At 44.4% G+C, this 25,012-nt stretch overlaps 1 protein-coding gene across 13 annotated transcripts in view; it reads right to left on the reverse strand.

Moving 5' to 3' along the window:
• Nucleotides 1–25,012, reverse strand: part of CEP89 (centrosomal protein 89) — a 106,742-nt gene that overhangs the window by 37,379 nt on the left and 44,351 nt on the right. For 7 of the 13 annotated variants that reach the window (XR_010583581.1, XR_012427414.1, XR_010583580.2 and 4 more), the window contains 5 exons: nt 23,031–23,081; nt 21,971–22,054; nt 19,236–19,339; nt 14,208–14,323; nt 11,309–11,489 (listed from right to left, as the gene is read on the reverse strand). Coding sequence is in view for 5 of the 13 variants with exons in the window: in XM_065536367.2 (XP_065392439.1) it covers nt 11,309–11,489; nt 14,208–14,323; nt 19,236–19,339; nt 21,971–22,054; nt 23,031–23,081 (536 nt within the window). In the remaining 8 variants the exon portion in view is untranslated. Of the gene's footprint in view, nt 1–3,517; nt 3,674–7,290; nt 7,886–11,308; nt 11,490–14,207; nt 14,392–15,009; nt 15,047–19,235; nt 19,340–21,970; nt 22,055–23,030; nt 23,082–25,012 lie in introns of those variants that run through there. The other 6 variants (XR_012427415.1, XR_012427416.1, XR_012427417.1 and 3 more) reach the window with 5 other exon arrangements.

Consider the following 25,012-nt stretch of genomic DNA (forward strand, 5'->3'; position numbering starts at 1 on the left):
AAAGCAGCCTCAGAGAAACGTTATCTTCAGAAGAATACAGATAACCGTGACAGCAGATTTTCATCATAAACGATGCAAGCCAAAAGCCTGTGAACAGCCAGCATCTTTAAAACTGAATGGAAAAAAACCCCACAAACTACCAAAAATCTGTCAGCTTGGAATTCTTCACCAAGTGAAATCATGTAATCAACGAAGTTTCATAATTTTCCCAACAGAAGTACTGTAAATCTTTTCACACCTATTTGTGAAGCTTTGTCAACGGTTCCTTCCTTCCTTCCTTCTTTTTCATTAAAAAAATTTTTTCTCATCATGATAGCCTATCATTACCTTAGTTTTCAAAATATCTTTTTTTTTTTTGAAATGGAGTCTCGCTCTGTTGCTGGGCTGCAGTGCAGTGCCACGATCTCCGCTCACTGCAACCTCCGCCTCCCAGGTTCAAGCGGTTCTCCTGCCTCAGCCTCCCAAGTAGCTGGGATTACAGGTCTGCGCCACCACCCCCAGCTAATTTTTGTATTTTAAGTAGAGACAGGGTTTCACCATGTTGGCCAAGATAGTCTCGATCTCTTGACCTCATGATCCGCCTGCCTCGGCCTCCCAAAGTGCTGGGATTACAGGCATGAGCCACCGTGCTCAGCCCCAAATACAATTTTCTACACGTTTTTTTCCTACAAAGAAATACAATTAATTTTTATAAATTTTCTGTTTTGAACAACTTTGCTAAAATCTCTTACTATTTTTAATGATTTGTAGATTTGTTTTCTACAGATAGAATTATATCATTTATGAATAATGACACTATTGTTTTCCCTTTTTCCAAACCTTCTAAGTTTTTCATGCCACGTGTGTCAGTTACCACTCGGTAGCCAGTGCTGTTCATGTTGTCAGAGGACAACCCTGTATTGTTTCCAATCTCAATAGGAAAGCTTTCGGCATTTCACCAATTGGTGTGATCTTTTTTGTAGTTTTATTTTTTAACAGAACTTTAGAATGTTAGAATTTAATAGAAGTTTTACATCTACATTCATAAGTGAAATGAAAAGCAATTTTTTCTTTTTTTTTTTTTTTTTTTTTTGAGACGGAGTCTCGCTCTGTCACCCAGGCTGGAGTGCAGTGGCCGGATCTCAGCTCACTGCAAGCTCCGCCTCCCGGGTTTACGCCATTCTCCGGCCTCAGCCTCCCGAGTAGCTGGGACTACAGGCGCCCGCCACCTCGCCCGGCTAGTTTTTTGTATTTCTTAATAGAGACGGGGTTTCACCGTGTTAGCCAGGATGGTCTCGATCTCCTGACCTCGTGATCCGCCCGTCTCGGCCTCCCAAAGTGCTGGGATTACAGGCTTGAGCCACCGCGCCCAGCCAATTTTCTTTTCTTATACTATCACTGTTGGGTTTTGGTATCAAGGTTATACTAACCTCATTAGATTAAGGAGCATTAATTCTTTTTCTGTTTCTAGAAAGGTTTATGTAAGACTGAAATTATTTCTTCCTTGAATATTTTTAGAACTCTCTAGTGAAGGTATCTAGGCCCGGAGTTTTCAAGGGAAGATTTTTTAATTCAATTCTTTTAATGATTACATGACTATTCAGGTATTCTTTTTCTTTTTGAGTCAGTTTTAAGGTAAGTTTTCAAGAATTTGACTATTTCATCTAAATTTTCAAATGTATTGACATAAATTATTTCTAGGTGCACACAAATTTAAATTTGTATGAATTCTACTTGGTAAGTTGAGCCTTTTATCTTTATGAATCATCCTCTTTGCTTAGCATTTTTGTTTTGTTTGTTCTGTTTGAGACAGGGTCTCACTCTGTTGCCCAGGCTAGAGTGCAGTGGTGTGATCACTGCTCAGTGCAGCTTCAAACTCCTGGGCTCAAGTCATCCTCCTGCCTCAGCCTCCTGAGTAACCAGGATGACAGACAGTGAGCCATCACACCCAGTTAATTTTTAAATTTTTTGCAGAGACAAGGTCTCCCTATGTTACCCAGGCTGGTCTTGAACCTCTGGGCTGAGCCGTCATGCCTGGCCTAAGTAGTATTTTTTACACTAACATCTACCTTGTTAGAGATTAAGATTTACCATCTCAGTTTTGGTTTATATTTGAGAAGTACTGTTTTTCCTGCCCTTTTACTTTTGACCTTTCTCTATCCTTATGCTTGGGACATACATCTTAAAGACAACACAGCTGTGCTTTAGTTTACACAGTGACATTCTTTGTCTTTTAACTCCAGTATTTTGTCCATTTAGTGTATCTACTACTGGTATGTTTGGTTTTAAATCTACTTTTTACTTTTTGTAATCTAACGTTTTACTTTTTGTTTTCTATTCTCCCCTTGCCTACCTTTCATTTTCCTGCTCTTATTTGGATTATTTTTTAATGATTCTTTTTATCCCCATACTAGTTTAAAAGTTATATACATTGTTTCCAGAAATTTCATCATGCATATTTTCAAATTATAAAATTAGTCAACACTTTTATCCTCTTCTGAATGATATAAAGACTTTAGAACACAAACTCCATGTGCCTTGTGCCTGATTATATGTTGTTATTGTTGTGCCTTTTAATTTTATGTATTCTTAAATCCCCAAAGATATTACCATTTTAAAGACTCAATGTTCATTACATTTATCTATATATTTACCACTACCATTTACTTTCATTTTACTTTCTTCTTGCTTCTCAGGCATCCTGCCTGGAATCAACCATCTCCTCCTCAGGGGCCTCCCTTGAATACTGTATCTAAAGCAGTCCTCCTGATTGCAAGTCTCTCTCCATCTTATTATCCTCATATATAGATATATATATATAAAAATATTTATATATAAATACTAATATTTACTTATATAAATATATATACATATAATATATATATAAACAGAACATCTTTAAGAGTAAGAATTCTTAATTTTGGCTATTGTGTGTTTCAGTTATAAAAATTCTATTTGTTTCTTTTTCAAATCCACTATGTCATGTTTTGTAGTTCCCTGAAGAAATTTTGGAGCTTCTCTGTCTCAGACTCCTGGGCTCAAGAGATCCTCCCGCCCTGGCCTCCCAAAGTGCTGGGATCACAGACGTGAGTCACTGCGCCGGGTCTCACCCCAGGACTTTCTTAAAACCCTTCCAGATGAAACAAAACACTTTTATGACCTGTGCTTTAAGGAATAAAGACCAGGGGCCAGGTGTGGTGGCTCATGCCTATAATCCCAGCACTTTGGGAGGCCAAGACAGGAGGGTCACTTGAGGCCAGGAGTCTGAGACCAACCTGGGCAACACAGCAAGACCCCACCTCTACAGAAATACTTAAAAATTAGCCCCTCAACTGATCCACCTGCCTCGGCCTCCCAAAGTGCTGGGATTACAGGCATCAGTCACTGTGCCCAGCCCCATTTTTCTTTTCTACTGTATTTTGACTGTACTTTTTCTGTTTAGATATGTTTAGATACACGAATACTTACCATTGGTTTATAGTTGCCTGCAGTGTTCAGTACAGTGACATGCTGTGCAGGTGTGTAGCCTTGGAGCAAACAGCTCCAGCATCTAGCCCAGGTGTGCAGGAGGCTATGCCATGTGGCTTTGTGTGAGTACACTCTGTGATGCTCACACAATGACGAAATTACATAATGATGAGTTTCTCAGAACGTATCCCCATTAAGTGACACACGATTGTGTTCTGATAGCCCCCTAGATGTAAGTAAAGAAGGTATAAAAAGTTGCCGGGCGCGGTGGCTCAAGCCTGTAATCCCAGCACTTTGGGAGGCCGAGACGGGTGGATCACGAGGTCAGGAGATCGAGACCATCCTGGCTAACACAGTGAAACCCCGTCTCTACTAAAAATACAAAAAAAACTTAGCCGGGCGAGGTGGCAGGCGCCTGTAGTCCCAGCTACTCGGGAGGCTGAGGCAGGAGAATGGCGTGAACCCGGGAGACGGAGCTTGCAGTGAGCTGAGATCCGGCCACTGCACTCCAGCCTGGGTGACAGAGCGAGACTCCGTCTCAAAAAAAAAAAAAAAAAAAAAAAGAAGGTATAAAAAGTTTAAAAAGAAGTCACTAATGGTGAAGGCAGGAGGAGAAATGACCATTTTAAAATAACAAAGATGCCACCAAATCCTTTTTTAGTGGAAATTGGAGAGAGACTTTTGTGGCTCAGAATGAACTGGTTGGGGAGGGAAAGCCTTATGGCGGCTTTGGCTCAGCGGCTTTGGGCACAGAGTTCATAGGTGGGTCGAGGGTAGAGGAATGAGAAGGATGGGGCCGGGGATGTGACCCTAATGGGCTCTCCCATGGAAGGGGCGGTGTTTGGAGAGAGAATTTATAACATGGAGAGGGGCAGGAATTCATCAGAGCTAGAATATGTGGATTCCATGAAGACCTAGTAGAAAAATAGACAAAATGAGGAGTAGGAAATTTTTTTTTTTTTTTTTTTTTTTTTGAGACGGAGTCTGGCTCTGTTGCCCAGGCTGGAGTGCAGTGGCTGGATCTCAGCTCACTGCAAGCTCCGCCTCCCGGGTTTGCGCCATTCTCCTGCCTCAGCCTCCCGAGTAGCTGGGACTACAGGCGCCCGCCACCTCGCCCGGCTATTTTTTTGTATTTTTTAGTAGAGACGGGGTTTCACTGTGTTAGCCAGGATGGTCTTGATCTCCTGACCTCGTGATCCGCCTGTCTCGGCCTCCCAAAGTGCTGGGATTACAGGCTTGAGCCACCGCGCCCGGACGAGGAGTAGGAAATTGAGTTTTTGTTTTGGCTACGGAAGCCAAGGATACCTTGGAGTGAGGCTCAAGGGAGTAGAAGTGCCCTCTGACAGCCTCCACTAGGCAGCCCCTTCCCATGCTGGCATCATAATAGAGATAGGCCACATGCAGAATACGCACTGATCTATCAGCAAAGCAGCTGCTGAACCAGCGCTCACACTGGGGGAATGTCTGGGGAGGAGTTTGGGAAAGGGTTATGCCTCAGGCAAAGGTGAGGTCGTGAGGACAAGATTTTTGTGCAGGGATAAAAAGGCTTATTGAACCTCTGCAGGGCAAGCCTTGAGGTGTGGCGTGTATGTGTTCTTTCGCCTACCCTGGTTGAAAGGAAGGCAAATAATGGGTATTTTGTCTTGCTTCCTCTGCCCATTGGCAACCCTGTTTGGAAGGAACAGTGACATGGGAAACGGCACAAGCTCATGTGCCTGGTGAGCTGTCAGTTGGCTTTGGGTTGGACTGGCGGTCATACCTGGAAGAAGAGATGGCTCTCTTTGCTTTTACTATTTTCTAGAAAGGCTGGGCTTACTCATGATGAAGGTGGGAGAAAAACAAGGTGTCAACCCACTTCTCTAAGGAAATTTAGCAAACTCTTTTGGGGAGAGCTAAAGATGTAGGGGGACAGGTTGTATCTACAAAGGGAAGCCTTTATCCTGGCTTTTGGGAGACTTGCATCCTAAAGTGAAACTGACCATTGCATGCACCTTATCTATATACACAGAGGCCTGCTCAGCAGCCAGGGAGATGCCTGCACAGGGAACCACCAGGGCAGAAAATCCCTCAACCGACACAGTATACACCAAGTACCAGTAGTTCCTCTTCCTAAAATCAGAACAGATGACTAGATGTGAACAAGCAGCAAGGATCATTAGGTGTGGTGAAAGAAATTGCAACATGAAAGAGAGATCCAGATAAGCAGAGAAGCTCAAGGGAAACTGAATTAACACAGAGGACTAAGGAGGCTTTAAAAGAACAAAATGCCATGAGAAAAGAAAGTATAGCCACTAAATAAAAGCCAGACTAAACATGATTACCAGAATTATAAAAATATCACAAGGGCTGAAAGATATATTTGAGGAACCTCTCAGAACCAAGGAAACAAACAATTGGGAAATGGAGATAAAAGGTACTAGAAGTGGACAACCCATCCAGGAGGTCCAGCCTTAGATCATCAGGAACCTCAGAAGGATACGAGAGACAGCAGAAAGGAAGAAGTGAATAGCTGAAGGGCATTTGCAGACCTCTGAAGACCTTGGTGGATTCACTGCAGAGGTACCCACGGCAGCAAATGAAAAAAAGACCCCCACACCTACACATATCCTAATGAAATATCAGTCAATCAAGATTGATGAGATAGGCCAGGCGCAGTGGCTCATGCCTGTAATCCCAACACTTTGGGAGGCTGAGGCGGGCAGAATGCTTGAGGCCAGGAGTTCAAGACCAGCCTGGCCAACATGGTGAAACCCCATCTCTACTAAAAATACAAAAATTAGCCAAGCATAGTGGCACACTCCTATAATCCCAGCTACTCAGGTGGCTGAGGCACGAGAATTGCTTGAACCCAGAAGGCAGAGGTTGTAGTGAGCCAAGATCGTGCCACTGCACTACTCCAGCCCCTGGGTGACAGAGCGAGACTCTGCCTCAAAAAAAAAAAAAAAAAAAAAGAAAAAAAGATAAAAATGGTGCACCTATACAGGGCACTTATCATGAATGGAGCTTGCAGGATTGGAAGAAGTTGCTCTGGGTGAGTCAGTGAGTGATGAGTGAATGTGAAGGCCGAGGACATTACTATACACTCTCGTAGACTAAATGCTGTACAATTAGGCTACATTTAAATTATTTTTAAAATTTTTTCTTCAATAATAGATTAATTTTAGTATACTGTAACTTTTTACTTTACAAACTTTTTAATTTTTTAACTTTTTGACTTTTTTATAACACAGTTTAAAACACACATTGTAGGCCGGGTGCGGTGGCTCACGCCTGTAATCCCAGCACTTTGGGAGGCCGAGGCAGGCGGATCACAAGGTCAGGAGATCGAGACCACAGTGAAACCCTGTCTCTACTAAAAATACAAAAAAAATTAGCCGGGCACGGTGGCAGGCGCCTGTAGTCCCAGCTACTCAGGAGGCTGAGGCAGGAGAATGGCGTGAACCCGGGAGGCGGAGCTTGCAGTGAGCCGAGATCACGCCACTGCACTCCAGCCTGGGCGACAGAGCGAGACGCCATCTCAAAAACAAAAACAAAAACAAAAACAAAAACCACACACATTGTACAGCTGTACAAAAATATTTTCTATTTTTATATTCTTATTCTCAAGCTTTTTTCTATTAAGAAAATGTTTAAAACTTTCTAGACATTCTTTAAAAAAATGAAGAACAAATGCCACAGGAGTCTAGGCCTGCAGAGGGGCAGGATAATCAATATCACTGTCCTCCACCTCCATGTCTCATCCCACTGGAAAATCTTCAGGGGCAGTAACGTGCATGGAGCTTTCACCTCCTGTGATAACAATGCCTGCTTCTGGACACCTCCTGAAGGAACCGCCTGAACCTGTTTTACAGTTAACTTTATTTTTTCATAAGTAGAAGGAGTACATTCTAAAATAACAATAAAAAGTAGGGCAAATACATAAACCAGTAACATAGTCACTCATTATCATTATCAAGTATTATGCACCATCCATTACTGCACGTGCTAGGCTTTCACAGGATTGGCAGTGCAGTAGGTTTGTTTACACCAGCATCACCACAAACACAAGAGTAACACATTGCTCTACGATGTTACAATGGCTATGACATCACTAAGTGATAGGAATTTTTTGGCCCCATTATAATTGTATGGGACCACTGTCGTATATGTGGTCCACTGTTGACTGAAGCATTGTTATGTGGTACATGACTGTATGTTTATGTAGTTATGACACGGCCACAAAAACACGTCGGTCGCTGGAGCAGATGTTTGAGAAACATAAAATTATAAAGATGAACATGATTTCAAAAATATTTCCTTCCTCTATTGCAATAGAAAAGCACATGTCTGGAGACATATGGTGGCTCATGCCTGGAATCTCAGCACTTTGGAAGGCCAAGGTGAGCAGACTGTTTGAGCCCAGTTCAAGATCAGCCTGGGCAACATGGTGAAACCCTGTCTAATAAAAATACAAAAAATAGTCAGGAGCTATGGCACGTGCCTGTGGTCCCAGCTACTTAGGAGGCTGAAATGGAGGATGGCTTGAGCCCAGGAGGTGAGCCAAGATCGCACCACTGCACTCCAGCCTGGGTGACAGAGGGAGATCTCATCTCAAAAAAGCAAAGCAAAGCACGAGTCTGGCCCAGTCGGCATGTAATAGTAGAGTCAAAACCACTGGGCTCCAGTAGTTGGAATCACCAGCATTTACTAAAGCACCAAGCTTCACATGCACTAGCTCATTTGTTGCCCCACACCAACGCTACGGAGGGAGAAGGAGGAGCTGGAGAGAAACAGATGTCAATAGGTCTATTCAGTCAACCATTTTGAACTGAAAGACTCACCGTTTAAAACATTTTTCCCCCTTATTTCAAAAGTGAATAGGACACTTGGAAATATAAAAACATACAAGAGGCCAGGCTGGTGGCTCATGCCTGTAATCCCAGCACTTTGGGAGGCCTAGGCAGGCAGATCACTTAAGGCCAGGAGTTCAGGACCAGCCTGGCCAACAAAATACAAAACTAGCTAGGTGTGGTGGTACATGCCTGTAATCCCAGCTATAAGCAGGGCTGAGGCACGAGAATCGTTTGAATCTGGGAGGTGGAGGTTGCGGTGAGCCAAGATCGCGCCACTGCACTCCAGCCTGGGTGACAGAGCAAGACTCTGTCTCAAAAAAAAAAAGGAAAAAAAAAATTAAAATTACCCATTGTGATGGTTAATTTTATGTGTCACCTTGGCTCAGCTGTGGTGCCCAGTTGTTAGATCAAACACTAGACTTTGCCGTGAAGTATTTTGTTGATGTCATTAACATTTACGGGCCGGGCGCGGTGGCTCATGCCTGTAATCCCAGCACTTTGGGAGGCCGAGGCGGGTGGATCACGAGGTCAGCAGATCAAGACCATCCTGGCAAACACAGTGAAACCCCGTCTCTACTAAAAATGCAAAAAATTAGCCAGGCGTGGTGGCAAGCGCCTGTAGTCCCAGCTACTTGGGAGGCTGAGGCAGGAGAATGGCATGAACTCGGGAGGCGGAGCTTGCAGTGAGCCGAGATCACGCCACTGCACTCCAGCCTGGGCAACTGAGCTAGACTCCGTCTCAAAAAAAAAAAAAATTTACAATCAATTGACTTTAAATAAAGGAGGTTTACTCTCTTTAATGTAGGTGAGCCTAATCTAAGGCCTTAAGAGCAAAAACAGGTTTCTCAATGAAGGAGTTCTGCCTCAAAACTGTAAGATAGAGATCCTGCCTGGGTTTCCAATGGGCTGGCCTGCCATATGAATTTTGAACTTGCCTGCCCCTACAATTGTGTGAGCTAATTTTTAAAAGAAATCTCACTCTCTCTGTCTTTCTCACTAACCTATTGGTTGCTTCTCTCGAAGACCCTGGTTGAAAACACAATCTCATCTGTCAAAGATAATTTCTATTAATATTTTCCCATTCTGCCTATCTTTTTTCCATGTACTTACAGTATATATGTAATTTTTTATATATACACATATATAATTTTATAATTTATATAAGATATATAAATATATAAAATATTTATATATAATTATACATATAATTTATTATATATTAATTATGTATGTTTCCTATACATAGTTAATATATATACCATCTCTCTCTCTCACATACACATACAAGATTTTTTTTGACATGAGAAAATAGCCACTATATATATATAGTGTATATATATATAGTGTGTGTGTGTGTATATATATATATATTTTTTTTTTTTTTTTCCCCACAATGTTGCCTAGGCTGATCTCAAACTCCTAGGCTTAAGCAATCCTCCCATCCAGACTATTACCAATTAGCCAATTACATACATACCATACATATGTATATATATATTTTATATATCCACACATACACATGTAATTATACAAACACATACATTTATACATACATACTAGAATGATCAACTCATTTCACTTTGCCTAGGACATTCCTAGTTTTAGCTCTAAAAGTCCCACATCCCGGGAAACCCCTCAGTCCCAGGCAAACTGTTACGGCTGGTTACAGACACACACACACACACACATACACCACACATTTCTTTTTTATTTTGAGACAAAGTCTCGCTCTTGTCTCCCAGGATGGAGTGCAGTGGTGCGATTTCGGCTCACCGCAACCTCCGTCTCCCGGGTTCAAGCAATTATCCTGCCTCAGCCTCCCAAGTAGCGGGGATTACAGGTGCCTGCCACCATGCCTGGCTAAGTTTTGTACTTTTAGTAGAGACAGGGTTTCACCAGGTTGGCCAGGCTGGTCTCAAACTCCTCTCCTCAGGTGATCCACCCAACTCGGCCTCCCAAAGTGCTGGGATTACAAGCGTGAGCCACCGCGCCCGGCCACCCACACTTCTTAAAAAATAAAATTGTAATCATTTTCTATGTGCTGTTTTAAAACCTAAACTCCTTACTTAAAAATATATTGTGGCCAGGTGGGCATGCCCCTGTAGTTTTCGTTTTTTTTTTTTTTTTTTTTGTAGACATGTGGTTTCGCCATTTTGCCCAGGCTGGTCTCAAACTTCTGGGTTCAAGTGACCTGCCAGCCTCTGCCTCTCAAAGTGTTGGGATTACAGGCATGAGGCACCACTCGCAGCCCAGTTCCACTATTTTAAACTGCCTTTGGTTCTAAAATTAATAAAGGCCAAAACAGCATGAAAAAAAAAATCATACACAAAGTGCAGACTGCAGCCCTCAAGGAGAGCCAGGCACTACTTTAATTTACCATTTATTACCAAAGTTATTAAAAGAAAAAGAAAGTCAGGCTGGGTGTGATGGCTCAGACCTGTAATTCCAGCACTTTGGGAGGTGAGGCCAAGGCAGGCAGATCACTTGAGGTCAGGAGTTTGAGACCAGCCTGGTCAACATGGTGAAACCCTGTCTCTACCAAAAATACAAAAATTAGCCAGGTATGGTCATGCACCCCTGTAATCCCAGCTACTCAGGAGGCTGAGGCAGGAGAATCGCTTGAACCCAGGAGGTGGAGGTTACAGTGTGCTGAGATTGCGCCACTGCATTGTAGCCTAGGCAACAGAGTGAGAGTCCGTCTCAAAAAAAAAAAAAAAAAAGTCCCATTCTCACTTTCAGACACCTGTGCCGCTCTGTTGTGCATGACCGTAGGTGAAGAAACCCAGAAAGAACTGAACTGAGCAACCTCTCTCCATTCTGCCTATAACCACAGGCAGAGTGACTCATTATACTTGAAAAGTCATTAAATCAGCTGGGCACGGTGGCTCATGCCTGTAATCCCAAAACTTTGAGAGGCTGGGATGGGCAGATCACTTGAGCCCAGGAGTTTGGGACCAGGCTGGGCAACACAGAAAGACCCTGTCTTGGAAAAAAAAAAAAAAAAAAAGGGCAAAACATTAAATCCTTACCTTTTTAATTCATTTACAATTGATTTATGAACTTCCATTGCGATTTTGCCATCCGAGTGTGTTTTGAGTTCTCGGCATTTGGCACGTAAAATCTCCAGCTGTTCCCTGTTCTCCACCAGCTCCTTTTCCTGGCCCTGGGTTTTCGTCTCCAGGAGCATTAGTTGTTTAGTCAGCTTAGAAACTGAAAATCAAAAGAGAAGGATAAAAACTTGGCACAGAAGACCTCTTAAAACACAATTATTGGCTATTAGGAAATACTAATGAGAGTCAGCTGATAAAAATGACCTTTTAAAGAGCTTCTGAGCTGGGCGTGATGGCTCACACCTGTCCCAGCACTTTGGGAGGCTGAGGCGGGTGGATCACGAGGTCAGGAGTTCAAGACCAGCCTGGTCAAGTTGGTGAAACCCTGTCTCTACTAAAAATACAAAAATTAGTCAGGCGTGGTGGTGGGTGCCTGTAATCCCAGCTACTCAGGAGGCTGAGGCACGAGAATCACTTGAACCCAGGAGGCAAAGGCTGCAGTGAGCTGAGATCACGCCACCGTACTCTAGCCTGGGCAACAGAGTGAGGCTCTGTCTCAGAAAAGAAAAAAAAAAAGATCTTTTGGAGTGTTGTAAATTAACACCAAAGGCTTTGTCCTTAGATATTACTGTCCCTACTGGGCGCAGTGACTCATACCTGTAAACCCAGCCCTTTGGGAGGCTGAGGGGAGGATTGCTTGGGGTCAGGAGTTTGAGACCAGCCTGGGTAACAGAGTGAAACCCCATCTCTACATAAAAATTTAAAAATGAGCAGGGCATGGTGACATGCGTCTGTGGTCCCAGATATCCGGGAGGTTGAGGCAGGAGGACTGCTTGAGCCCAGGAGTTCAAGACTACAGTGAGCCGTGACTGGGCCACCGCACTCCAGCCTGGATGACACAGTGAGACCTTGTCTCCAAAAACAAAAACCAAAAAAGCCAAAAGAAATTACTATCTCTACATTAAGCACTCACTAAATATATCCTTTTAAAAATAAAATCCACTATAATATTTTACCAAAAATGATTCCAGTCTTCAACTAACTGACTTTCCTGAGACCGAAGCCTTAAATCACACACGGGTGTGCAAGCATATGTCATAACATTGTCCCTAAAGCTGCAAGATTTTCAAGATTTTTAAGGACATCAAACATGGCTAAAGAACTGATTTATTATTTTCCTTACCTTTCCTCATTAAACTTTTATTTTATTTCCTGTATCTAAAGTAAGTCATAAATATTTTCATCCTGTGTTACATAGTTGTATGTAATAAGACATTTCCTGAGCATCTGCTGACACTAGCACTTAGAGGTATTTTATTGTAGCATAAAACTGTACATCTCTCTACTCTATGAAAATATCTAATTGGTGACTGGGCATGGTGGCTCACACCTGTAATCCTAGCATTTTGGGAGGCCAAGGTGGGTGGGTCACTTGAGGTCAGGAGTTCAAGACCAGCATGGCCAACATGGTGAAACCCCCTCTACTGAAAATACAAAAATTAGCTGCGAGTGGCGGCACGTGACTGTAATCCCAGTTACCCGGGAGGCTGAGACAGGAGAATCGCTGGAACCTGGAAGGCGGAGGTTGCAGTGAGCCTAGATCACGCCACTCTACTCCAGTCTGGGCAACAGAGTGAGACTGTCTCAACAAAAGAAAAAAAGAAAAAAGAGAAAATATCTAATTGGTCAAAGTGAATGGCTGTTTCTGGGCAATGGGAAAACAGCACAGGCAACTCACTGGATCATACAGGTCAAAAGGTTTTCCCTACCCCATGTGACCAGAAATCCTCTTTCTGTTCAGATCTGGTATGTTCAAGAAAATTAAGCTCAGTAAATAGGAAACTAATGTCATCCCTAACCCTGAAAACAAAGATAAGAGGCTCCACAACTCTGTTTCCCCTCTCCCCTTAACAATGCCAGAGTAAAGGCAAATACTCCTGGGCCACGCAGCTCTCAGGAGAAATCACGTGGAGGAAACTCCTGTGCACCTCTCTGGGAGATGCTCTCATCTTTAAACACAACCTGGTTCTCAGAAACAGGAAGTGCTAGCCCCGCAACTGCAGCAACAGCAGGGGCTGCTCATGGACCTGCCATGGCGTGGAAGGGGCTGCCATTCCAAAAGCAGCTCGAGAGGGGAAAACCTCCATCTGCTTCTCGGGGCGCCACGGCCTCACGCAAGATGGCTTGTGCTTCAGTTTCCCAGCCTATGCCATTCTTCACTAGGAAAGAAAAATCAGTAAAACAAAGGGAAAAAATGCCACTATCTCTTGTACTCATAAATTGTGGTTTTAAAGCAGAAGTGATGACTCTTAGCCTGGCCTCCTTACAGTTGTGCACTGTCCCAGACTGTGAAGCTCCTAGGGTTTGGGAGAGTGCATGGGAAGACACGGGAAGAGGGACACTCTTGGAAGGCGTCTGACAGTGATCTAATCTGCAGAGATGTCGCCTCCCGTGCCCGCAGCACTGAAGGAAGGAAGGACACAGGGGAACTGTTTAGAACGTGAACGGTTCTGCTTATTTACTCATCCAACAAACATCTGGGAAGAGACCCTGTGTTATTTCAGATGTTTACCTCGCATGATCTTTCCCATTTCTAAGGTACTATTTTACCCCAAAACCAGTTCTGCTGAGTCTAGCACTATCCCTGCGAGTGATTTACAAACCCATGGGATGATGAGAGACACTGTGGAGTATGAAAAAGCAATCTATGCATTGAGGGTAATGACATGGAAGGGTTATAAACAGCTGCATTTCAGTCAAGAATGTAAAACATGACTTCTCTCATTTTCATTCGGGGCCCCCGGCAGGAGGGAGATAGAAGGGTAAAATGACAATAGTCACATCACTGCATGGCCAGTCCTCGCTGGAAGGACCTCACCTTCTTGGAGGTGCTCCTGGTGGCTGTCCTTGGCTTTCCTTTGCTGAATCTCCAGCTGCTCCAGCAACAACTTGTTTTCCTCTAAAACCAGTTTTGCTTGAGTCTGAAGCTGACGCCTGCAATTGATTTACAAGATGCAATACTGTGATTCAGGTGCTGAATGGTTACAGAAACACTCTGGAATCTAAAAGGAAGCAATGGGTGCATTATAGGTAATGAATATCAAGCCATGTCTCCATGTTAAACATATTAACACAGCAGCAAATCCTGCCATTTGCAGTCAGTTGGGGAAGGACAGCCGCGAGTCTGAATTACGGACTGCTTCAGAAACGCTTTCAGATGTAGAATTTCAAACATGTACAGAAGTAAAGAGGATACAGTAGGAGACTCCCATGTGCACAGTACCCAGCTTGAATAGTCACTAAATGGCTGATGAGGTTTCATATGTATAAACCTCTAGTCCTGCCACCCACTATATTATTCTGAAGCCCATATGGAACATATTTAAAGAAATAGTAAGTTCCCATTTTAATTTTAAAATACTCCTTTGTAATCAGTAGCATATTTGCAAAAAAAAAAGACTCTGTTAGCAGGCTTTGAAATGGTTTCTTAGAACTGTATGAATCTGCCCCAGCCTTCCTCTCAAGCACAAGCAAATCCTCTCCTTCCAGTGCAATGTAAACCCCAGCCCAGCTCAGCCCTCAAGATCACAAATTCTGATTAGAAGGAGCTGAAGGGACCTTAGAAATCATCTACTGAAATGTTGACCACCCAAAGTACACTGGGTAGTAAGTTTACTTACTAAAGCAGTAAACAATCTTGATTTTCCACTTGAAACCCTAAAGGTAAGGAGGAGGAAGGAAACAGACAAGATGAAAGGAGTCAGGCTGTAACAATGGTGTGGCCCCAACAGAGGCTGTGCACTGACTGGCTCCTGGGCACTGTGGGGGTGTCTCTTGCCTGCTACCAGCACCCACAGAGTAGGCTGCCATGCTGTCAGGAGGGGACTCACCCAAAACTGGTCTGTGCTAGCCTCCTCATTCCCGCCACAAACTGGGCAGCTCCATGATGGTCTGTTTTATGTTTTAGACTTATTTATCTATTTATTTATTTATTTATTGAGAGATAGGGTCTCATTCTGTTGCCCAGGCTGGAGTGCAGTGGTGAGATCTTGGCCCACTGCAACCTCCACCTCAGCTTCCTGAGTATCTGGGATTACAGGCATGCATCACCACACCAAGCTAATTTTTATATTCATATTTTTTGGTAGAGACAGGGTTTCTCCATGTTGGCCAGCCTGGTCTCGAACTCCTGACCTCAGATGATCCACCCGCCTCGGCCTCCCAAAGTGCTGGTATCACAGGTGTGAGCCACCGTGCCCGGCTGCGTTTTGGACTAATTTATAAGACTTTTTCTTTATTTGTTCATTCATTCATTTGTTCATTCCTTCCTTCCTCCCTCCCTCCATTCATTTTAGTTTTTATTTTTTAGAAACAAGGTCTTGCTCTGTCACCCAGGCAGGACAGGAGTACAGTGGCACCATCAGAGCTCACTGTAGCCTTGAATTCTTGGGCTTAACAGATCCTCCTGACTAGCTAGGACTACAGGTGCATGCCATCATGCCCAGCTAATTTTTAATTGTTTTGTTTTTGTTTTTGTTTTGTTTTTGAGACAAGGTCTTGTTCTGTCGCCTAGGCTGGTGCACAGTGGTGTGATCATAGCTCACTGCAGCCCCGAACTCCTGGCTTCAAGTGCTTCTCCCACCTCAGCCTCCCAAAGCATTAGGATTACAGGGGTGAACCACTGAGCCCGAGCCATTTCTTTTTAAAATGAAAGGGATTGATCCCTCATTCCTAAAAAAAGTTCAGAATCTCAGATTTGGTTCAACACTCCCTCTTGTTTTGTTTTACTTATTTATTTTATTTTTATTTGAGACAAGGTCTCACTCTGTTGCCCAGGCTGGAGTGCAGTGGCACGATCTTGGCTCACTGCAGCCTCCGCCTCCTGGGTTCAAGTGATTCTCCCGCCTCAGCCTCCCGAGTAGCTGGGATTACAGGCATGCGCCATCATGCCTGGCTAATGTTTATATTTTTAGTAGAGAAGCAGTTCCACCATGTTGGCCACGCTGGTCTCAAACTCTTGGCCTCAACTGATCCTCCCGCCTCAACCTCCCAAAGTGCTGGGATTATAGGCATTATAGGAGCCACTGCGTCCAGCCTCCCTCTTATTTTATAGAGAAAGAAACAGACCCATTAAGCCTGAGGTTAGCCAGTGATTCAGGGGAAGTTAGGAAAAGAAATATACAAAATTTACTTGCAGCCCAGAAGTTCATTGAGAAATTACTGGCAACCAAGCAGAAAGTGTCTGCTGGGCCAGGTGTGGTGGTTCATGCCTGTAATCCCAGCACTTTGGGAGGCTGAGGCAGGTGGATCACCTGAGGTCAGGAGTTGGAGACTAGCCTGTCCAACGTGGTGAAACCTCATCTCTACTAAAAATCCAAAAAGAAATTAGCCAGGCATGGTGGTGGGCGCCTGTAATCCCAGGTACTCGGGAGGTTGAGGCAGGAGAATCACTTGAACCCGGGAAGTGGAGGTTGCAGTGAGTCAAGATTGCACCACTACACTCCAGCCTGGATGGCAGAGCAAGACTTTGTCTCAAAAAAAAAAAAAAAAAAGAAAGAAAGAAAGAAAGTGTCTGCTGAAGTGTGAAGTCTGTGAACCAAGTGCTGCATGCAGGTTTAGCAGCCGTGCATGTGTGTAGGTACTGAGAGTAGCAAGGAGCTCTGCCCACCAAGTGTGATGCTCCAGAGCCCAGAGACCCTCCTGCAGCTTGAGGGCAGTGAATTCAAAGAATTGCTCAGGGAGGCCCTGAGCAAGCCTGATGCTCTCCCCATGCTGGTGTGGGCCATCATGCTAGAGCAAAGGGCAGATTTCAAATCCCAACACACACAGGATTGGAGAACACTGCAGGGCTGTGGATTTGAAAGCAAGGCCTGCCTTTCTTTCCTTTGTTTCATTGATTTTATTTTAAGGAAATGCAGACAAGTTGGATTTGTGGCTATATACAAGGCTAGGGAAGGAACACGGGGTTCCAGAATCTGACAAAGTCTCTTGAGCCCCTTGAAAGCATTTGAAAGCAGGGCCTGCCTTTCTTTCCTGTGTTTCGTTGATTTTATTTTAAGGAAACGCAGACAAGTTGGATTTGTGGCTATATACAAGGCTAGGGAAGGAACACGGGGTTCCAGAATCTGACAAGATCTCTTGAGCCCCAGCCTGGCTAAGCTGCTTTCCAGGCCACTGTTCAAGGAGGGTGCGAGGGGAGACACACTAGGAACCCTGACGGAAGAAAATCCAAGCTCAGCCAGGGAGGTCACAGAGCACCAAGACCTAGGAGTTGCCTGGGCCAGTCCCACCTGATGCATCAGTGACTAGAAAATCAGGGAGAGCCAATGGTAAGAGTGCTGTTGACTCAATTCCAGATTTCTAAACATCACGTATAGAAAATACTTCATTTTTTCCAGTGATGTTAAGGCCATTTGAAAACACTAAATATAACATACCTACTCAAAGTGAATAATTTTTGTTTTCTTAGTCCTGCCTAGATATTGCTTTTAGGCTTTTCAAGACATATACTTTCTCTAATTCAGTTAACAGGCATTTGCTGTTGCTGTGCTAGATGCGGGGCCACACACAAAAATGAGCAGGACACTGGTTCCTGCCCTTGCAGAGTTCACAAAGGAGAAGATGGAGGCAGATGTGGAGGCAGACAGGATAGGCAGGCACAGTGTGGCAGGTACTGGGATAGGGCATGTGTTTAGGGGTACATCAGAACTGGAGACAAGGGGCCGCGTGCAGTGGCTCATGCCTGCAATACCAGCACTTTGGGAGGCCAAGATGGGAGGATCACTGGAGCCCAAGAGTTTGAGACCAGCTTGGGTAACACAGCGAGACTGTCTCTATGAAAAAAATTTTTTAAATGGCTGGGCCTGGTAGGGCACACCTGTAGTCCCAGCTACTTGGGAAGTTGAGGTGGGAGGATGGCTTGAGCCCAGGAGGTTGAGGCTGCAGTGAGCTATGGCGGAGCCACTGCACTCCAGCCTGGGCGACAGAGTGAGACCCTAACTCTAAAACAACTTAAGAAACAGAGACGCCGGGCACGATGGCTCACGCCTATAATCCCAGCACTTTGGGAGGCCAAGGCAGGCAGATCACATGAAGTCAGGAGTTTGAGACCAGCCTGGCCAATGTGGTGAAACCCCACCTCTACTAAAAATACAAAAATTAGCCGGGCGTGGTGGCACATGCCTGTAATCCCAGCTACTGAGAAGGCTGAGGCAGGAGAATCGCTTGAATCCAGGAGGCAGAGGTTGCAGTGAGCCAAGATCATGCCACTGCACTCCAGCCTGGGCAACATAGCGAGATTCTGTCTCGAAAAGAAAAGAAAAGGAAGAGAAGAGAAGAGAAAACAGAGACAAGGGAGCAATAATGGCCTCTCCTGAAGGCAACGCTATAGACAAGCACCATTCCAGTAGGACCTAGAGGGTGAGGAGTGCAGAGGGGCTTTCGGAGGAAGGACAGGTTGGAAGTGGGGCAACCTCAGTTGTCAGGGAATCTGCCAGGGCAGGGCGGATGGGAGCTGGTCATGCAAGCCTCATGAGCTTTCTGTTTTGGGAGGCCATTTTGATCTTTCTGTTCTCAAACCCTGGGAGCCAGCGCTGGGGCCTAAGAAGGGATGAGACTCTCCAGGTCTGAGATGGAAAAATCACCCTAGAAAAATACCACCTCAGAAAATAAAAAGCAGAAAGCAACTATATTTCAGGTTTGAGAACCTACTTAGAATTTTAAAAGTCATCTTTAAAATATAAGTTTAGAATAATTTATTAGGGTTTTATTATACCTTATTAATTTCTTAGAAACTCTCCCTTAAAATATTTAAGAATGTAGTTATGCATTTGATAATTTTATAACATATTTTCTTATTATCATTTGTTTTAAGTTAGCAAAAGAGCAGAAACACAATGCCACTTGCCATTCCTCACTGGTAACAGCACTACTCTTATTTAACTCTTGGTGCAATTCTTCATTTTCTTTCACCACTTCTTGGACTCGCATCCTAAACATTCTCATTTCCTCCTGAAATAAAATGTACGTAAATTATAACACACACATACCCACGCATCTATATTTCTCAGTTCTGGTGCTGCTGCGGTGACTAAAATCAAATGGTAATAGCCATTTAGCAAGGTCTTACAACGGGCCAGCCTTCAACACTCGGTACCAGCACGAGTGGTGCCTGCTCTCAGGGAGGCTACAGTCTAGTGAGAAAGCACTAGGACCAAAGTACAAGAGGCAAAGAACCTGGGCTTTCAATATCGGATTCCTAATTTGCTAACATTGTTCTCTAACTGCCGAATACTGATAGAAAAGGCAGAGATGCCCATCAACACTGACATTTTTCCTTTGTTTAAAGATGCAGGATAATAAATTAGAGGTTTTTAATACAAAAAATAACACCTTTTCATCCTTAATTAAAGCTAGATTTGGTGGGGAAGGGGTTAGTTAGTGTGGGAGTTGGAGGAAGCTCTTAATTTTTTTTTTTTTTTTGAGACAGGGTCTTGCTCCGTCGCCCAGGCTAGAGTGCAGTAGTGCAATCATAGCTCACTGCAGCCTCAACCTCCTAGGCTCAAGTGATCCTCCCACCTCAGCTTACCAAGTACCTGTGCCACCATGCCTGGCTAATTTTTGTATTTTGTGTATAGACAAGGTTTTGCCATGTTACTCAAGGCTGCTCTTGAACCCCTAGGCTCAAGCAATCTTCCTGCCTCAGCCTCCCAAAATGCTGGGATTACAGGCATGAGCCACCACATCCAGCCAACGCTATTAGTTTTGTCCATGACAACCATGAGAAAGTGTCTTACTAGCATCATCAGTCTGCAGAGCTTAATTGGCCATTAGCCGCAACACGAGGTCTGTCGCTGGGCCGGTTTTGATGCCTAACAGTCTATGTCTGTTTCAGATCCCAACAGTCTGTGTGTGTGACACTTCAGCTGAGCCTCCGCCATCAGGGCTTTTCCAGTTTCTGTGTCCTGCACTGTCCTTTGGTGAGAATCTGAGGTGCCAATATTTACTCTGGTGTGCCTCTAAAATATTCTACTCCCAGCTGTCAGATGTTTATGCTTACACCCTTTTAACTTAAAGCAGCACTATCAAGTAGCTTCTCCTCTCATCCCTCCACCCAGACACATTCACTCACTGCTGGCAGTCCATGTGACTCTTTTTTGGAACAGGGATCAGGCAAACTAACGTGTGCAAACCAGCTGGCTGTTTTTATAAATAAAGTTTTATTGGAACACGGCCTCGCCCATTATTTACATGTTATCCTCAGCTGCTTTCATGTTGCAACAGCAGGGCTGAGCAGGTACAAACAGAAACTGCATGGCCTCCAAAGCCTAAAGTACTTATTAACTTGCCCTTTACAGAAAGTGTGTGCTGACCCTGATTTAGAAGGAGCACCAAAATAATAATATTATTAGTTATTAGGACTGTTATATACTCAATTAGTACAAGATTCATACATGCTCTTAGAAAATTAAGCATCCAACACTAAGTCTAAATGAAAAGGATTAAAATTCCTTTCCATGGGACATGGACACAGGACAGCATCACTGACGAGGAACAAGCTGGGAGTCTCTTAAAGGACCCTCCCAGCTCAGGATCCCAGAACAACCAACATTTCTTTCACTGGATCCTTCAATTTCAGGGATCTATATGGACACTTAAATGAGGAATCCAGACGAATGCAGGAGGCACGGGAAGCCTCTCTAACCCACACCTGCGGTTAGAATGAGCTCCACTGCCCAAAGCCATTCCCACAAAACGGCGGTGGACAAGGCAGAAATGGATAAAAACCTCACTTCTTCTCCATGTCAAACAGCTCAGCAATCGGACTTCCCTAGGGTCAGCTCATCCTAGAATTAAGAAGCATCTAAGTTTGCCTAAAACATCTTCAGCCTTTCCTTCCCATGTCTGCCCAAATAGCCCTTCTTTTATTTGTTTGTTTTGTTTTGTTTTATTTTTGAGACAGAATCTTGCCCCGTCGCCAGGCTGGAGTGCAGTGATGCAATGCCAGCTCACTGCAACCTCCAACTCCCCGGTTCAAGCCATTCTCCTGCCTCAGCCTCCCGAATAGCTGGGATTACAGGCACGTGCCACCACACCAGCTAATTTTTGTATTTTTAGTAGAGACAGGGTTTCACCATGTTGGCCAGGATGGTCTCAATCTCCTGACCTCATGTGATCCACCCACCTTGGCCTCCCAAAGTGCTGAGATTACAGGCGTGAGTCACCGTGCCCAGCACAAATGGCCCTTCTAATGGTGGTATTTGCAGCTGCAGAGTGCCAGAAAGAAGCGCTTCCCCACTGCTGTCTTCCCTGCACCCCAAGATCTCAGCCCATATGGGCTGGCTGTCCAGAAAGCCATGGCTTCTCATGCAGCACTGCTCTGACCCTCCATAATTCTCCCCTCACTCCCTATCCACCCCCCTGCTCTGCCAATCACTCCCTTACTTCCTCCCCTCTTCCTTCTTTCCCTCCCTCCCTCCATCCCACCCTGCCACACTCCTTCCTTCCTCCTTTCTGCCCTCTAATAAACATTTGATTATCTATAGTATGCTGGGTATACCTACATTCAAAACGTTTCTATAAAATTTGAAGCAGTCCTATATTTTATAAATCTTGTCTCTTCTGAGACATTTGCCAGCCTACCTTGAGGGTGGCATTGAGCTCATCCTTCTCTTTCATTATATCTTCATAAGCCAGCAACAATGGTGACAGGTATTTTATATCCAACTGAAGAAAGACAGCAAAAGAAGGTTAGTATAGGCCAGCCACGGTGGCTCATGCCTGTAATTCCAGCACTTTGGGAGGCCGAGGCTGTGGATCACGAGGTCAGGAGATCGAGACCATCCTGACTAACACGGTGAAAACCTGTCTCTGCTAAAAATACAAAAAACTAGCCGGGCGTGATGGCGGGTGCCTGTAGTCCCAGCTACTCATGAGGCTGAGGCAGGAGAATGGCATGAACCTGGGAGGCAGAGCTTGTAGTGAGCCGAGATCGCGCCACTGCACTCCAGCCTGGGCGACAGAGCGAGACTCCGTCTCAAAAAAATAAAAAGAAAAAAAAATAAGAAGGTTAATATATTTCTTACATCTAAACACAACCAGCAAATTTTTAAATGGCAAGAAGTTACACTTGTTTGAAATGGTTTCTTTGGTTGCTGTTATTGTTTTTTAAGGACCCTCCCAGCTCAGGATCCCAGAACAACCAACATTTCTTTTGCTGGATCCTTCCAATTTCAGGGATCTATATGGACACTTAAATGAGGAACCCAGAGGAATGCAGGGGGCACAGGAGGCATCTACAACACCCACACAGGCTTGGCCTCCTGCGGTTAGAATGAGTTCCGTTGCCTGAATCCATTCCCACTCTGCAGCCCAGGCTGGAGTGCAGTGGCATGATCTCAGCTCACTGCAACCTCCACCTCCCGGGTTCAAGTGATTCTCCTGCCTCAGACTCCCAGGTAGCTGGGACTATAGGCATGCACCATCATGCTCGACTAATTTTTGTATTTTTAGTAGAGACAGGATTTCACCATGTTGGCCAGGCTGGTCTTGAACCCTTGACCTCAAATGATCCATCTGCCTCAGCCTACCAAAGTGCTGGGATTACAGACATGAGCCACCGCGCCTGGCCTGAAATGGTTTTTAATAGCTATGCAAACACAGCCTGAAAATATGGGCCTGAAATTAAATAACTTTCACTTACCAACCAGGGTGGTATAGGGCCCTTGGATGGGAGGCCTTCAATATTTAAGCTCTAAGAACAAAACAAATATTGAAGACAAGTTAAACCACGCTTCCTCTGAAATTTCAAGTCTTAGATATTCTTAATCTAGACTGGGCATTGCCCATCTATGCATTGATCTATCTATCCATCTGCCTACCCACCCACCTGCCCGCCAACCCATCCATCCATCCATCCATCCATCCATCCATCCATCCATCCATCCATCCACTCTCTCATATACCCTCCCATCTATCTATCTCTATGTATGTATGTATACATGAGAGAATATTTTTTCTGAAATGTTTGAGAGTAATTTGCAGATATAATGCCCCTTTTCCTCTAAATACTTGTATTTCCTAAAAACAAAAACATTAATATACTTAACCACAGTACTGTCTTGAAAATCAGGAAATCAACACTGATAACAATGCTATTTTCATAATATATATACAATATATATATGTATATATATTACTGCTCCTTGTAGAGCAGGGGTACCCCATAGGCAGTATGCCTAGAGTAGCCTATAGTAGGCTAGAGTAGCCTATACTACTATTTTCTAACCTAACCTATACGTTATCTTCAAATTTCATCTATTTTCCTACTAATGTTCTTTTCTGATCAAGGATCCAGTTCAGGGTCACATGTTGCATTTAGCTATCAAGTCTTTTATGTCCTCTTTTTTTTTTTTTTTTTTTTGAGACAGAGTCTCATTCCATCACCCAGGCTGGAGTGCAGTGGTGAGATCACGGCTCACTGCAACTTCTGCCTCCTGGGCTCAAGCAATCCTCCCACCTTAGCCTCCTGAGCAGCTCAGACTGCTCAGGCGCACGCCACCATACCTGGCTAATTTTTGTATTTTTTGTAGAAATGGGGTTTCCCCATGTTGCCCAGGCCTCTCTTGAACTCCTGGGCTGAAGTGATCCTCCTGCCTCAGCTTCCCACAGTGTTGGGACTGCAAGTATGAGCCAGCACACCTGGCCCTTTTTGTTTTGTTTTGTTTTTTGTTTTTTTGAGACAGAGTCTCACTCTGTCGCACAGGCTGGAGTACAGCGGTAAGATCTTGGCTCACTGTAACCTCTACCTCCCAGGTTCAAGAGATTCTCATGCCTTAGCCTCCCCGAGTAGCTGGGACTACAGGTGTGTGTGCCACCGCATTTGGCTAATTTTTGTATTTTTAGTAGAAGCAGGGTTTCACCATATTGGTCAGCCTTGTCTCGAACTCCTGACCTCAAGTGATCTGCCCGCCTCAGCCTCCCAAAGTGCTGGGATTATAGGTGTGAGTCACTGCACCTGACCTCCAGCCCTTTTTAGTCTTTTAAAATCTGGAACATATCTAGTGACTGTTTTCACTGGATATGGAACTTTTTAATGTCACATTGTTGAGTGGCTGGATTTTGTTATCTTCCTTTAACGAGTACTGGTTTCTTTTCCTTCCTCCCTTCCTTCCTTCCTCCCTCCTCTCTCTCTCTCTTTCTCTCTCTCTTTCTTTCAGCTCCTAAGTTGCTTGTGGATCCCCTTCATGCTTCCGAGGCTTGTTTTTTCACCCTGGTCATGGTAAGTCTGTAGTAACCTTTCCTAAAAAGCTCTTTGAGCCATACCTCTCAGGCATGGCCCTCTTGTGCTCTTGACTCAATGCAAGGTCTCTCCATTGCGGCTGGGCAGAACTTGAAGGTTCCCAGTGCTGTGTGAGCTCTGGGAACCATGCAGCTCACAGCTCCCTGTTCTTATTTTCTGCCCAGTCTCTTGGAGTCTCATCCTACACATGTGCAGGGTGGTATTCCACAAGACTCCAAGGAGCCCATGCAGATTTATGTAAGTAGCTCTTTCTCTCCAGGACTCCCTTCTTTCTGGTACTCTTGCCGTACAAATTCTAGTCTCCTCAGCTTCCCCAGACTCTCATCTCTGTTGAACTCAGGGAAGGGCTCAGCTCCGGCCCTTCCTCCCTGCTCTGTGATCTG

Source organism: Macaca fascicularis, chromosome 19 (genome assembly GCF_037993035.2).
Source record: "Macaca fascicularis isolate 582-1 chromosome 19, T2T-MFA8v1.1".
In the NCBI taxonomy this organism is placed as follows: Eukaryota; Metazoa; Chordata; class Mammalia; order Primates; family Cercopithecidae; genus Macaca; species Macaca fascicularis.